The following is a 15355-nucleotide window of genomic DNA, read 5'->3' on the forward strand; positions in this document are numbered from 1 at the left end:
CCACCCGCCCAGGCATGAGCTGCACGTGTTGGTGGATGAGATCTACATGCTGTCCGTGTTTGAGGAGTCAGTTAGGCATCACAGCGTCCTAGGCCTGGAAAGGTGAGGCTGCCCCACCAGAGCTGACGTTGCCACCACCGCCCCCGCCCCCAGTCCACCCATGGTACCCTGGCCCCTCTGTGGCTCTGCCCATAGGACATGGCCTCCCCGAGGGTGATTTCTCTTCCATCCAGCTGATCCCACTGTCCTCAGAGCCCCTAATGAGAAGATGAGAGAGTTGGGCCATATCAGTGGTTTTCCAATTGTTCGTGGGGTTTCTGAGAGCTCCAAGGAGGATTCCTGGAAAAGTGGGTGGGAATCTGGCCTTTGCTGTTTTCTTCATCTCTCTAGTAGCTCCGGCTTCATTATTTCATTTATTCATTCACTCACTCATTCAGCAAATATTCTGGAGCCCCTTGCACGTGCCACACACTTCCGGCTATTTGGGCTTTTTTATTAGAATTAGTTTGAGCCAAGAATCTGGTCAAAACACCTTCAGAAACACCTGGACCAGGTCATCTATAAAGTGTGAATCTGGCGTTCAGAGATTCTAATGCTCTATCTCACATAATCTCCCAACAACCCTTTCAGCCCTGCTAAGTCCTTCCTCTCAGGTAACCCTCCCGAAGATCTGCCAAGTACATGAAGCATGGGCTCTTGCTCCCCTTCACTTCTGGATTAGAAAAGTGAGACACACGGAAGTAGTGACTTGTCCTCTACTCTGAGCCAGACACTGCGAGAGGCTGGGGATACAACGATGAACGAGGAAGACATAGGCCCTTTCTATGTGGAACTTTTATTTCTAGCCAGAAAAGAAAAAGGCATTTTAGCAGCTAAATATACAGATAGTCATTTGATTTAAGTGCTAAAAAGAGAAGTTTCTTAGGGAGCCAGGAGAGGATCGGCTTAGGGTACCTGGTTGGCCTGGTCCACTGGGAGGTGGTCAGAGGTCACTTGAGCTATGCTTTAAATCAAATATTTTAAGATCTAATGGCAAATATTTTAGGCTTCACAGGCCATATGGTCTCTGTGTCATTGTGGCACCAAAGCAGCATAGACAGTATGTACATGAAAGTGTGGCAGTGTTTATTTACAAAAACAGGCAGCAGGCCGGATTGGCCTGCAGGCTATACTTTGCTGACTCTTGCTCTAAAGAATGTGTGGGAATTGGTGATTCAAGAGGTGAAACCAGGGCTTGACCCAGAACCAGATTCAACCGTTCAACCAAACGAGTGGGCTCCTGCGAGTCTGTCGCCTCTGTTTCTACGTCGTGCTCTCTGCAGGCTGCCTGACCCCCAGAGGACCCACATGATGTGGTCCACCAGCAAGGTGGGTTCCTGGCTGGCCTCGAGGGTGGCGGGGAGGTGGAGGGCAGAGAGATGGGTGGTACTGGCTCCCTCCGTGGAGGGCTGGCCACCCCCTTGGGTGCCTCTCTCCTGCAGGACTTCGGGATGTCCGGGCTCCGCTTCGGCACGCTGTACACGGAAAACAAGGAAGTGGCCACTGCAGTGGCTTCCCTCTGCCGCTATCACGGCCTCAGTGGCCTGGTCCAGTACCAGATGGCACAGCTGCTCCGGGACCATGGTGACTGCCTGGGCCTGGTCACCTGAGAATCCGGGAGGGTCGTAGTCAGTCTGGGACTGGCCAGGGATCAAGGATGCTTCAAGCACAAGAAGAATTTAGGGTAGTATCTGAGAGTTCCAGCCATGGGCCCAGGCCAAGTTCATACCCAAATCAGTTACATCCTGGCTGCATGGCACATCCCTTCACTTCCCCGAGCCTCAGTTTACTCATCTGTCAAACAGGGATTGTAACGGTACCTGTCTCGTAGGGTTAATAACTGTGATTGGTCATTCATTTAGAATTGTACCTGGCATAGAATAGGCATGGGTCAGTGTGAACTCCTTATTATTAGCTCTGAATACTTAAAAAAGAGCAGATGCTACTAAGGAAAAATGTTCTAATGGAACACTCTCTTTATGCAGATCTATTCTGTTCCCAGGTTCAGACAGCAAGTTTAGATAGCAAAGGGGACCTGTAATTGCCACCCTTTGTTGAGCCCTGCCAGATGTTCTCAATGCATCATTTCATTTGTCCCTCTCCAGAATCTTAGGAAGTAGGTATTCCTGTATTTTCCCCATTGTTTTTATTTATGAGGAAAATGAGGACCAAATACTGCATACCTGCTGTAATAGCAAAAACTTTTAAAATAGTAACAGCATCAAGTGTTGGCAAGGATGCAGAGCAGCTGGAACGCTCCTGCACTACTGGCGGGAATGTATAAAGTTAAGCACACGCTAAATGGCCCAGCAGTGCCACTCCTCGATATTTCCCCTTATGGTCACACAAAATCCTCTATGTGAGTGTTCATAGCTGCTCTATTCACCATCACCCAAACTGGAAACAACCCAAATGTCCTTTTCAGCATTTGGGACTCACAGGGCAGAGTGCAAGGTTGATGAGAGACTTATCTTTGGGCTTCTCTCTCACCCAAACAGACTGGATCAACCAGGTGTACCTGCCAGAGAGCCACGCCCGGCTCAAGGCCGCCCACGCCTATGTCTCTGGAGAGCTCAGGGCCCTGGGGATCCCTTTCCTGAGCCGTGGGGCAGGCTTCTTCATCTGGGTTGATTTGAGGAAGGTAACACAGGTGGAGCTGCAGATGGGGACGGAGTTTAAGCCTCCCTCCAGCAGGTGAGGGACAAGGGCATCTTCCTCAGCATCCTGAGTCCCTTCTACCCTCCCAGTATCTGCCTGAGCTCACCTTTGAGGGGGAAATGCTGCTTTGGCGCAAGTTTTTGGACAACAAGGTGCTGCTGTCAGCCGGCAAGGCCTTTGAGTGTAAAGAGCCCGGGTGGTTCCGCCTGATCTTCTCAGACAAGGCCCACCGGCTTCGCCTGGGTGAGCAGTCTGCCTTCCCAGCCCCCTCCTTGCTGTCCCCTTCCTTCTGGCCCCACGTGTGGCCTCAGCCACCTCAGCTTGTTCATCCCTACCCACCCAGCCATCAGTGCTGACAGGGCCCTCACTTCCCCTTCCCAGGGATGCAGAGGGTCCGGCAGGTGCTTGAGAGCCAATCCCAGAAGGCAGAAGACCCCTCTTCCTGTCAGACCCAAGAGCCCAGAGGCTAGCACAGGTGAGCTGGTCATTGCCTCGTGGCCGCTGGGCCTGGCAGCCACTGCCGACTTGGGTCTTCAGAGCTGCAAAGACTGACTATGAATGAGCCATTTGCCAGGAAGATTGCCTCGCCCGTGAAGAAGAATGGTTTGTTCCTTGCTTCTTTTGGTGGGACTGGGAGACTCCTTAAGTTGTGGCTCGACCTGACCATTCCCCTCCCCCTCTATTAAACAAAACTGGGAGAAACCAGAAGCCTCTGTTATGAGTGATTTACAGAATGGAGGAGTCGTGACTGCCCTCAGCCCCCTGCAGACATGAAGACGAACAACCTGTACCTCCTTTTTAGTAGCACTTTTGTTCTTCCTCCTTTGCTGCCAGGGAAACAAGTCTAAGGAACAACACATGAGGAAGTATGCCCCCCAAATAAAAAAGAGTGATAATTTCCAAACTACCAGGAGAAAGGAGTTAATTCTACATATTCACATTGTGTTCTACACACTTCGGATGTGTGGGCCTAATCACACCTACCTGGGGCCTGAGACAGGCGAACAAGACCATGTGAGAGTCAGGAGGGGCTCCTCTGACTCTGAGATGCTCTTCTTCCTCTTCTTTCCTGGGAAGAAGCCACCTTCACTGACGATCCCAAACCACAGTGACTTAGTCATGACTGTGGGGGGAAGATATGGGGCTGGACCCTGAACCGAGGCTGCTGTGGAGACCAGCTGACCCAGGCTGGCCTTTCTATCCTAAGAATGCAAAAGGCTGCCCACCGCATTCCCAGGGGTGCTTTAGTTCAGACTCAAAGATGCTTTCTGATCTGACCTTAAAGCCATCTGTTAAAGACCCTTCTCTGGTGCTGACACTCCTGTCTCTTTCCTTGTTCCTCTTTTAAGTGACTGTGGAATCGGTGTTTCCTTTCTATTAACCACGTTGTTTGGTTTAGAATTTGTTTTCCTTTTTCTTTCTGCCTTTCATCCATTCATTCCTCTTCCCTGTCTTTTCTTGAATACCATCTATGTGCCAGATGCTATGCTGGGTTAATTACATGTATTATTTCTAACTCAACAACTCTGGGAAGCTGACATTATTATCCCTCCTTTTGGAGATGAGGAAACTGAGTCTCAACGAAACGGAATGATAGTCTCAAAGTCACGTAACTAAAATGTATCAGAGCCAGGAATCAAAGTGAGGTTGGTCTGGTTCAAAATCCTGTGCTGGTTGCACTCAGATGATGCCACTTTCCTCGGAAGCCACACCCTTTCTAACTTCTACTTCCATGTTTCCTGACCCACTGGATAAGCGGGTCTTGTGCCATCTTTGCTTTGCCCTGTACTTTTCGAGGGAGTAATGTAACATCTTTCTACAGCCTCTCCTCTATTAAGCACTGAGTACTAGGACACTTTTCTACCTTCTCGGAGATTTCAGGTAGGTCCTGGCTCCTATTTTCTTTCCCACTCTTCTCTGCAGTCATCCTCTTCTTTAGCATCTTGTAGTTTCTGATATCACAGCTTCTGTACCTTCTCACCTCTAATTACGTGCATGGTTTCTACCCCTAGAAATGTAATCATACTGTTTTAGCCACACTGGATTAAAAAAACATTTGCTCTTTCTGATCGCTGCTGCTTCTTGATCACATCTGTGTCTTTGCTCATGTCTTTTTCCTGTGCTTCGATTGCCCTATTTACCTCTCTACTTGTCAAAATCCTAGATATCCTCCAGGACCAGCAAAGATATCAGCTCTTGCATGAAATATTCCTACATCTTTCCAACTGGGCGTGATTGCTTTCTCTTTTGAGCCATTGTGGCATTTTCTTTATGTTCTCTGCCACTTCCGCCCTCTTCTTTGGCTAATCTTACTTGTGCATTTGTCTTCTTTCTGTTGAGCTCCTCTAGCGTCTGGGCATTGTTTTGTATTCACTCAGAAAATACTCACTGAGCACTTACTATGTTCCAGGCACTATGCATGCCTGGGGTTGTAAAGTGAATAAGATAGGTCCCTCAAAGGCTGTGCCTGACATATGTCTTTAATGCAGGAAGTACTCATTTAATTAAAGAATGAATGGTTAATTAGAAACATACACATATACGTTTAATACAGAAAAAGACAAGGAAGCAAAATGCTCTCCAGTTCTCAAATGGGGTTTATGTGCGCTCAATTTCCAATCATTTTTGTGTGCGTGGCAGGCGGGGAGAATGTGAATTTTGAGGGCAGAGCAACGCTTTTCTGGATGTGGAGACACAGGATGTGGGTCTCCTATCTCCGGAATACCCTCGTCCCAATCTCCCTGGATCTGTGACAAGCGGACAGTAACTCACAAGAATATTTCTGAAATCGCTGTTGCTGCTGGAAGCCCCATGGATAGTTAAGCTGTAAGTGTCAACTTCCACCAGATGGCGCTAAGGTATAGTTTGGACGAGAAGTGAATTTGGATTCTGCAGCCAGTACCAAGAAATTGCATAGGCTCACTGCGGTCGTTTCATTAACCTCAGTAACATTATGCTGACTTTTGATTAAAAATGTTTAGGGTTCACTTAATATGACAGGATTTTACTGTGCATCTGGAAGGCTAGATCATGTAAATAATGCAGAAACAAAAATAAATCTCTCTCCCCCATTTCTGCCTCCACAATTTCTATCCCCAAATCTTAAGTGGATTTTTCTTGGATTCTTTCCAGAAAAAATATTATACAGATGCCTGAATATAAGCACGTACACATATATTTTATCTCTCCCGTTTGTCTGTGTAGCTATTTTTTTTTACATAAAAGAGATCATACTTGCACAATTTTAGTCCATGCTTTCATATGAACATATCTTGAAGATATTTCCATACCAACATATATATGCATTCTTGCATTATTCCATTCTAATCATGTTTCATAATTTATTTGGGCTGTGTCCAGCTTTCCTATTATTAAAAACAGAACTGTAATGAATATTTTTGATAAGCATTGTTGAGAATATTTGTAGGGTAAACTCCATACAGAGGGGATTACTGGGGGAAACTTACCGCATTTTACATTTGATGGGTACTGCCAAATTGCCCTACAGAAATGTTTGCACGCTCACCAGTACTGATTATAATAAAACATTTACATTTTTGTCGGTTTTATAACGGTTTTATAAGTGAAGCATACTGCCTCGTTGTTTCGGTCTGTAGTTTGTTATGAACGAGGCTTCTCAGCTTTGAATTGAGTTTCACCGTGGACCCTGAGCTTGGCACGTCTGCTTGGAGAAACCCTTAAGTGGTGTCCAGACTCCTCCTGTCCAGCAGGGGGCGCAGGGCCGGACCGCTCCCGCATGCGCAGTGCGCTCGGTGTCAGACGCCGAGCCCGGTCGCAGGGGCCGAATTCCCCGCTCGCTCGCTGGCTCGCTCGGCCCCGGCGCGGGCGGTGGCGGCTGCCGACTCGCCGCAGTCTTACCCCGGCAGCCGTGGCCCGCGCCCTGCGGCATGAGCCAGTGACCGAGCGCGGGCAGGAGCGGGACGCAGCCGTGGCCGAGGTAAGCGCAGCGCGGGAAGGCCGGTGGGCACCGAGGTGCAGGCTCGGGCCTCCCCGGGCCGCGGCAGAGTCCGGCCCTGGGCAGCGGGGAAGCACTGGCGGTGCGGAGGCCCGAAGGCTGGGAGAGATGCCCCAGACCCCCGCGGGGCCGCTCTCGATGATTTACCACTTTGGGAGTAGTTCGATTGCCGCACGGCCTTCTTCACCTGGCCAACCCCCGCGCTTGGTTCCCACCTGTATCTCCTGTCCACTCCTATCGCCTGTCCACTCCTTTCATTTTTCCCGGGACCCTGCAGCTTCCTTTTCCCGCAGTGCCCACCCTCCGCCGCGACCTCTCCCACCTCCTTCCCGTAAGCTGCAGGCATCTGTTCCCTCCCACAGGGATTTCTTGTGCCCTGGGCACTCTGGTGGCCTATGGCATCCTGGGCAGTGCCGGATGCCTGGGGCAGGGTTTAGTGACCCAGCCAGCTCCGAGAGAGGAGTTGGTGGGGAAGATGGCCACGGGTGTCTTGGCCCTGAGCATGGACTTGAAGCTCAGGGGCTTTTGGAGTTTTCCTACGGGCGGTGGGAACTAGATCTACGTCTACGGTTTTGGGACTCAAATAATTGCTTAGGCCAGTTTTAAATTCTAAGGCAATTGAGTGCTCTAAAGACAAACTGGAGGTAGCTTGTAAATTTCAGAGCTCACAAGTTATTCACAGTAATACAATATATGATTCAGCTTTCATCATTTCTCACTTCCTCTGACTTAAACCTCGTGGTTGTATATGCTGGTGTGAATGGATTAGATTTTTGGTAAGTTACTCTGGCATTGCTAATTGAGGAGTGAAAAAGGTTGTTCTAATCCAGGCTTTTAAAGGTAATCAAGAGAGGCAGCTTCACATGTGAAGAGCCCAGGCTCCAGGCCCAGAGTGCTGTCCTCCACATCCTAGCATTGGCATTTTCTAGTTATGTGCCATTGGGCAAATTACTTAACCTTGCTGTTGCACTTTCTCTGTCTATAAAATGAGGGTAATAACAGCTTGTCACATGATACTGTTAAGAAAATTAACTAAGTTAATACAAAGTGCTTAAAACATCCTGGCACAAAGGGGCACAGTTTTTTGTTTGTTTGTTTGTTTTGTTTTAATTGGAAACTATTTTTAGGGCTGATTAGCCATAATATAACTTTAACTATAAAGAACTCTATCAGGTAAGACAATGAATTTCAGACTGTTCTGCTTTTGCTAACATTTGGTTCCTTTGTTTTTAGGCACAGTTGGGTTAAATTTTAGTGTAGCAGTGACCCTGGGTGTTCAGCTATGAGGGCTTTTCTAAAAAAGGTTAAGATAAAAGACTATGACTCAAAACATTGGACTAAGTGAATTGGATTCAGCCTAAAGCACCAAGGAAAGGTTATTCAGGCAAATTTTAGGAATAAATAATTCCAGGAACAGAAAAATGCATCTCATCTGGACAGGAGAGTGGGGTTAAAAGATTTTTCCAGTGACTCAGTGCTTGACAGCCAGCCAGAGGATTCCAGTAATTTGCAGGGACAGGTTTGATGCATTTCGAGGAGGATGAAGTTTGTAGGGCTTTGTTGTGAAATTCTTGTTTCGATCCAGGTAATTGTATTATATGGGACAAACATTCATTAGTAGGCGATTCCTTTTGGTCTGTCCTCTTCAGGGAAGCTCATTGCTAGGGGAGAGGAGAGTACTTAGGGTACAGGAAAATCAGTTTGTGGAAGTACCTAGCCATCTTCCCCACCTTCGGAAACTATAATTCAAGAAGGAAAATAATCAGAGTTATCACCATATAATAACTCAAAACTTGGACCCTGAACAGTGTGTACACTGATGGAACTGGGAAAGGTGGAGACATTGATTCAACAGACATTTATGGTTACATGAAATGAGTCCTAGACACGGTGTTAGATGTTGGGAATCCTGAACAGAGATGAAAAACTCTACTAGGAAATTATAACCAACAGAGGAAACAGACTTACAATTACTTAACTAATTAATATGATATGGCAGGTGCTGTAATGAAATATGTCAGAAGTATGTGGATGCTCACAGAGAAGTTTCTCTGTCTCCAAAGTACCTCTTAGGAAGAGGCTTTTTTCTTCTTTTCTTATTCTTTTCTTTTTCACTTAAGGCTTTTCACCTCATCTCTTCTACTGAGTTTTTATTCTACCTCAGGCACTCACCATCTCTGTCAGCCGTAAGGAACAGCCTGGTGGGATCTCGCTTAGCCTGTGGGGCGATACCTCAGAAATGTGAGTTTACTTCTCTGGGGACAGCCCTCAGACAGATGGGGATGGGCTTCGATGGATGAAAGCCATCACTCCCTATCCTTCAAAGGGACAGTTCTAAAGTGTATTTTTTAGAGGGACCGTAGCAGGACTGAGGTCCATTTGCCGGGCTCAGTATGGTAACCAGCTCCACAATGCACCCTAATGGCTCTGTTCTTCCCTGACTCCTTACTCCTTCATTCTGGCTTTCTGGATTCACCTTCTGCAAGAAACATGCACACAAATCACTTTTTCTTAGTTTGGCAGAACATAAAATAAGACAGCTGGTACTAGAGGTGCCTCTAGAGAGCAGGCCCTGAGAATAGTACTGTGAAACTGGAATCACTCATCCCCAGATGCCAACAAGGACCCCCTTGGCTGGTGGTAAGTGAGGCGTCAATAGCCGTGGTACTCTCTAGCATCACAGTTGTAAGACTCACCAGGAGCGGGTTGAGATGAGATTGAGGTAGCAGGGAAGTCAGTGACTAGTGCAGTAGCTCTAGCATGTGGGCAGTGGTAATGATAAGGGTAGCAGAAGTGGGTGGCTCTCGTTACCTCCCTGACAGCCCTTGAGGTAAGAGCAGGCTCAGATCAGCAAGGTGTCAAGACACACTGCGAAAGACAGAAGGCTCCATGGCAGCATCACCTGCACCTGGAGGGCAGACTGTGTTGAAAATCAGGCCCAGAATTTAATCATAACTCTGTCAAAATTGCAAAGGACGTTGAATGCACAGTCTTGACAGGTTGCTTCTGCTCAAGTCAGGGGCGAGACCTGTGATGGAGATATTTGGGTGGAATCACTAAGGGCTTTGAACTCCCAGATTTCCTTAGCTCTTCTGGGCCAGCAGAAGGTTCCATCTCTCCGCTGTAGAGAACAACTTCTGCTTGCCTGGACCCTGTGCACAGACCTCACTTGAGGCACATGCCTTCCAGAATGGAGCTTATCCTCCTCAAGATCTGCCTCCCCCTCCCTTCAGATCTCAGCATTGCCTCAGCAGGCAAGTACGGTCCTGCTATGGGTAAGTAGTTTTAGTATCGAAAGAGTTGTAGGACCTAATTTATATGGGCCAGCTGGCATGGAGGAGCGCTGCGTCTAGCAAGTGGTAAATCCTGCCACGTCCAGCGTGGCCCTGGAAAATAATCCTGAGTGGGAACGGTGAGAGAATGAGAAAAGAAAGAAGACAGAAAGCTGGGATCGGGAGGCCCACTATCCACTGATGACGGAGTAGAGGGTGATTTTATTTGTGCAGTTTGCTTTTATACAAGAGCATACATTTGCTGGCTAGAATGAGATTATCTCCACCCAACCTCCACATCCTACTTTAATTATTTCCATTTCCATAGGGTAACCCCACCCTACACAGCCGCATTGTTCTCTGATCAGTTCCTACTTCCCATTCATAGGATTTGTGGAGGTGAGGCAACCTTTGGTTGGCCTCACAGATTGCAAGGACCTTGTCAGCTTGCAACCCATTCTCCACAGGGGAGCACATGTGGGAGTGGTCTTGAGGGTGTTACACCAAGATTGAGAGTACTGGTGGACTGTAAAGCTGGAAGGGAGAGACTGTTGCCTTGGGGGCATTCTCGCATCTTTCAGGATTTAAAGACCTAGCAAGGATAACTAGAGCCAGTCCTGATATGCTGCTGGGTGGGCCCCTTGAAGCTTGGACAAGGCAATGGCTGATGCCACTTGTTCTCAACTGGGGGTGATTTTGCCTCCCCAGCTGAAATTTTGCAATGTCTGGATATATTTTTTAATTGTCACTGTTAAAGATTGCTTCTTCCTTCTGTTGAGCAGGTAGGCTCCTAAACTTCCTACATTGCACAGAACAGCTCCCCACAAAAAAGAATTAGCTGGCCCAAATTGTCATTACTGCTGAGGTTAAGAAACCCTGGCCTACATTACATGAGATGGAGGCGCCAGAACTGTCTGGCAGAGTACTGAGGAAAAGAGTGGAAGGAGATTGGAGGTGGACACTCGAAGCTTTTATTTCTTAAGGCCAGAGAGGGGCTACCTCCCCAAGTTTCCAGGAGGGCACACTCCCGTCACTCTGGTAATATGGAATGTTCAGTAACGGGACCACTTTGAGAAGCTCAGTGTTGGCTGTCCTCTGTAGGCCAGGATTGACTTTAGGAGGTATGACCATGGAACTGCGTTCCCAAGCATCTACGAAGATAATAGGATTCTGAAATAGCAAAGGCTGTTGGTGCCACTAACCATCCGAGGCAAGGCAGATGCAATACCCATGTGGGCATCGAGACCCAACTCACAACCTGTGTGTCGCGACCCACTGCAGTATACAGATGGGTGGCTGACTAGGGTACTGCTTGACTTGTATAACCAGGCAAAAGGAACTGGCAAATGGGCTGATGTCTCATCACCTAGTGTTCAGATGTGAGGGCTCAGACCCATAGCCCGCAGATTGAGAGAGAGGCTGGTTCTCTTTGAAGAGGGACTTTGCAACATCCCTGCTGCAAGTACAGACAATGTAGCCTGCAGATTGAGAGAGAGGCTGGTTCTCTTTGGGGGACTTTGCAACATCCCTGCTGCAAGTACAGACAAATGGTCCCTCTTTTTCCTCAAGGGAACCTCAGCTTTTTGTCAGACTAACTGTACATCAACGAAGGGATAGTATCCAGACCTTTTGAGGGCTGTCGACTACAGCCTCTGAGCTAATAATAATAGTACTAGGCAGCCCTCAATCAATAGCGCATGGGAGTTGGCAGATAAATGCCCTAGCTTTTCATCTTCCTGAGGGACCAGACTAGTCTACGTGGTTCCTCAAAGGGTTCCTAGAAGCCCTAAGGCCCCTGTTGCCCACAGCAGCAACCAGCTTAACACATTCCTTATTGGCCTTCCTTCGTTTCCCTGGCTCTCTCTCTTTGCTTGGTCACTCTGGCTTCCTAGATCACCTCCCAAGTTAAGTAAACTATCAGCACCTCCATCTTTGTCTTTGGTTCTTTATTTGGGGAGGGGCGAGGACAGATGGGCTTGAACTATGATAGACAGGAAGCAAAATGTGATGCCTACGACTCTAATGTAGTGGGTATCAGCCCTCTCTTCTTTCCAGTCCTTCCGATGACCACTTGGAACTCTGGAGCCAGATCATACTTCTGCCAGGAGAGTTCCTGTGGCTCTGGGTCCCCCCGCAGTGCTTGGTGGTGTTGGACTCTTACATTTGACTATGCTGGTGGGTAGAAGATGTCTCATTGTGGTTTTGCTTTTGCTGACCATAAATGAGACTAAACATCTTTACAAATGTTTATGTGCCATTTTTGTTTACTCTTCTGTGAAATTTCTGTGTCCTTTGTCCAATTTTCTATTGGACAAAATTTCTATTTTTTGTTTGTTTTGCAGTTTTTTGTTTTTATTGCTTTGTAGGAGTTCTTCTGGTTACTAATCCTTATTGGTTGTATGTATTGCAAATATCTTCTGGTTTGTAGACTACTGTCTTTTGATGAAAAAGTTCTTAATTGTAACCCTAAATTTATCATTTTATTTTTTTATGGTTTGCACTTTTTGTATTGTTTTAGAAATCTTTCTCTGCCCAGAAGTCATAGATATTCTCTGTTGTGTTCTAAACATTTTATAGTTTTGTCTGTTATATATAGCTTTTTAATCTGCCTTGGATAGATTTTTCTTCCCTCTGGCGGCTTTTAGTATTTTTCTTTGGCTTTCTTTTTTGTGGTTTTACTTTGACTTATCTAGGTGGAGTTTTCTTTGTATATATTCTGGCTGGAGTTGAGCATTTTGAATCTGAGTTGATATTTTTCATTATTTTTAGAAAAAGCTTAATAGGAGACAGCTGGATTCTCGGTATCTGCTTTTGCATTGACTGTTTGCAATATCACACATCAAGTAGCCTCTGGAAAATGAAAGTGAAAAAAATAATGTCAGTATTATTATAGACCCTTTGAAAGGATCATGGGGAACCCCTGGAGTCTCAAAACCACACTCTGAGAACCACTAGTCTAAGATTTTGGTATTAAGAGCATACTAGCCTCCTAAAATAAGCCATAGAATGTTCCCTCTTTTTTCTGAACTCGGGAATAATTTGTGTAAAATTGGAATTATTGTTTCTTGAATGTTTAATGTTAGAAAATCTTCTGGGTCAGGAATTTTCTTTGTAGGAAGATTTAAAAACTTTTGATTCATTTTCTTTAATGTTATAGAACTATTCGGGTTTGCTATTTTTCCTTGTTTTGTTAAGTTATATTTTAAAATAATTTTTTCGTTTTATCTCAGTTTTCAAATATATTTGCATAAGTTCATTGGTATCATCTTTTAAATATAGGCAGCAGATAGAGTTATGGTCCCTTCTCCATTACAGATGTTTATTTGTGCTTTTATTCTCTTTAGTTCAATTAATCATACCAGAATAACGTTAAATAACCATTTTATTCATCTTTTTTAAAAAACAACTTTTAGCTTTGTAGAGCCTTTCTATTTTTTTTTTAAATTTCTGTTTCATTTATTATTTATTTTCTTTTATTATCTTTGGATTTATTTTCTTGTGAAAATGTCTTTTTTTATAGTTAATTTGCAACTCATGAAAATTTGTAAAGCTCATGTGTAAGTAGATTATATTTTTTTCCCTTAACCCTCATTTTTTTTTTTTTCTTTAAGCATGCAGACTGTATTTTTTAAACTTTAGGTGACCCAATATTGGGTGTTATAAATTATCTAGTAGGTTATGGCCAGAAGTTTTAAAAAAGCAATAGAATAACAGAATAGAAAAATAACAGTGTTCACCAAATGTTCTATGGCTGGTACTGTGTACTAAGATTAAATGTTGTTTTGTTAAACTTTTATTTCAAATACATATATGCACACACATACACATCTGTGTCTGTACTGGGTCACAATATAAAATGTGTTTCTTATTTTAGATTTTGCTTTAAAGAAGAAAATTTGAAAGTCACTGTGTTAAAAGGTGGTTTGACTAATTTTAGTAAAGATGGTAGATCCGGTTGCATGAAACAAACATCTGAGGAGCTTGCTAAAATGACAGATGCTTTGACCCTATTTTAGACCTACTAGTACAGACCTCCAGTGCTGGGGGCAAAGACTCCGTTTTAACAGGCTTCCTGTGTGAGCCTCAGCCTTTGGGTGTTTGAGAACCACTGATTCAGGATGTAAACAAACCTGAGGAGCCTGTGGGAAGTTCTGACTTGGAGCAGCAGAGGGTGCAGCTCCTTGCACCCTTTCATCCTGAGACCTCCTGTCCTTGAACTCTAGGAGGGTCACATAAGTGGCAAGAAAGCTATTGGAGCGGGCAAGGCTGGAGGTAGTAGGGGGTGGGGGCAGGCTGGGAACATCTTGTTGGTTGGTAGAATGACAGAAAAAAATGAAATAGCGCTCATGTCTGAATTTCTGTCATAGAATCAATAAACATATATTGAATGGCTGATGTGTATACCCCAAAGATGAGAATCTTTAGGCTTAAAATGTATGAGCTTTCCTACATTCGTCTGTGATTTGCAAATTTCTTATATTCTAGCTCACGGTCTTAGAGAGATACAAACAGAAATCATTCATGACTGTCCACATTTTATCCAAAAAGCTGGGAACGATTCTCACATTCACTGCTAGGCAGTACCTTGCTAGGTAGGCAGGAGGCTGTTTTACAGTGTGGGCAGTGACTTGGGGAGAGCTCTCTTTAGCCAAAGTAAAAATGGTTGATAAACCTTATGATGGTCTGTGAGCTTTTCAGTTATTTTCCTTTATGTTAATAGCTTTTCTGAAAGATTAGTGGGTAGAATCAGACCATTTTGTAGATTAGGACTTTGACATGTTGAATGCCACAGTAGCTTGTGTAACATGGTAAATCTGTGGCATATGATGCAATCATACTCAAGGCTCTACCCTCCCCACAGAGTATCTAGGCATCAGATGGGGAAGGTTTGTTTGGTAAGGATCTTAAATTGTGATCTACAGGGGAACTCTGCAATTTCAATTGAGGACTAAGAATTTTCTTTATATCAGTTGGTGATTCCTATTGGCTGTTTCATTTAGCTAGGCTGAGTAACAAACCAACCCAAAACTTAGCTTAAAAACAACTACAATCACGTAGTTGTTTGCTCAAGATTCTGCCGTCCACGTGGAACTTGGTGAATGGCTCTTGTTTGCTTCACATGGCTTCCACTGGGGTCTCCCTGAGGATGCCTTCAGTCGGGAGCGCCACTGCCTTAGAGATGGCAGCTGGGTTCCAAGAGGACAAAAGCAGCAGTTATAGGGTCGTTTAAGGCCTGGGTTAAAAAGCCCGAGAATGTTACCTCCAACACATTCTCTTGGTCAAAGCTGGTCACAAGCCTTGCCCAGATTCAGGGGGAAGGGGGATAGATTCTACCTTTTGATTAGAAAAGTCGTATGCACATTCGCTGAGGAGAAGAATGGTTGGCATCAGTCTTGTAAACATCACCACA

The 15355-nt window shown here is 45.4% G+C and overlaps 2 protein-coding genes across 3 annotated transcripts in view; both read left to right on the forward strand.

The window, feature by feature from the left end:
- ACCS (1-aminocyclopropane-1-carboxylate synthase homolog (inactive)) overlaps positions 1 to 3604 on the forward strand; it is a 14404-nt gene extending 10800 nt beyond the window's left edge. For both annotated transcript variants that reach the window (XM_006908053.3, XM_025044142.1), the window contains exons 10-15: positions 13 to 102; positions 1323 to 1368; positions 1482 to 1623; positions 2538 to 2680; positions 2787 to 2940; positions 3079 to 3604. In XM_006908053.3, coding sequence (XP_006908115.1) covers positions 13 to 102; positions 1323 to 1368; positions 1482 to 1623; positions 2538 to 2680; positions 2787 to 2940; positions 3079 to 3167 — 664 coding nt within the window. In that variant the 3' untranslated portion in view covers positions 3168 to 3604. The remainder of the gene's footprint in view (positions 1 to 12; positions 103 to 1322; positions 1369 to 1481; positions 1624 to 2537; positions 2681 to 2786; positions 2941 to 3078) is intronic.
- Positions 3605 to 6464: 2860 nt separating this feature from the next.
- Positions 6465 to 15355, forward strand: part of EXT2 (exostosin glycosyltransferase 2) — a 120887-nt gene continuing 111996 nt past the window's right edge. Inside the window, exon 1 of the mRNA XM_006908054.2 lies at positions 6465 to 6655. The gene's annotated coding sequence lies outside the window, so the exon portion shown is untranslated. The remainder of the gene's footprint in view (positions 6656 to 15355) is intronic.

The sequence above is a fragment of the Pteropus alecto genome, unplaced genomic scaffold (genome assembly GCF_000325575.1).
Source record: "Pteropus alecto unplaced genomic scaffold, ASM32557v1 scaffold71, whole genome shotgun sequence".
Classification (NCBI taxonomy): domain Eukaryota; kingdom Metazoa; phylum Chordata; class Mammalia; order Chiroptera; family Pteropodidae; genus Pteropus; species Pteropus alecto.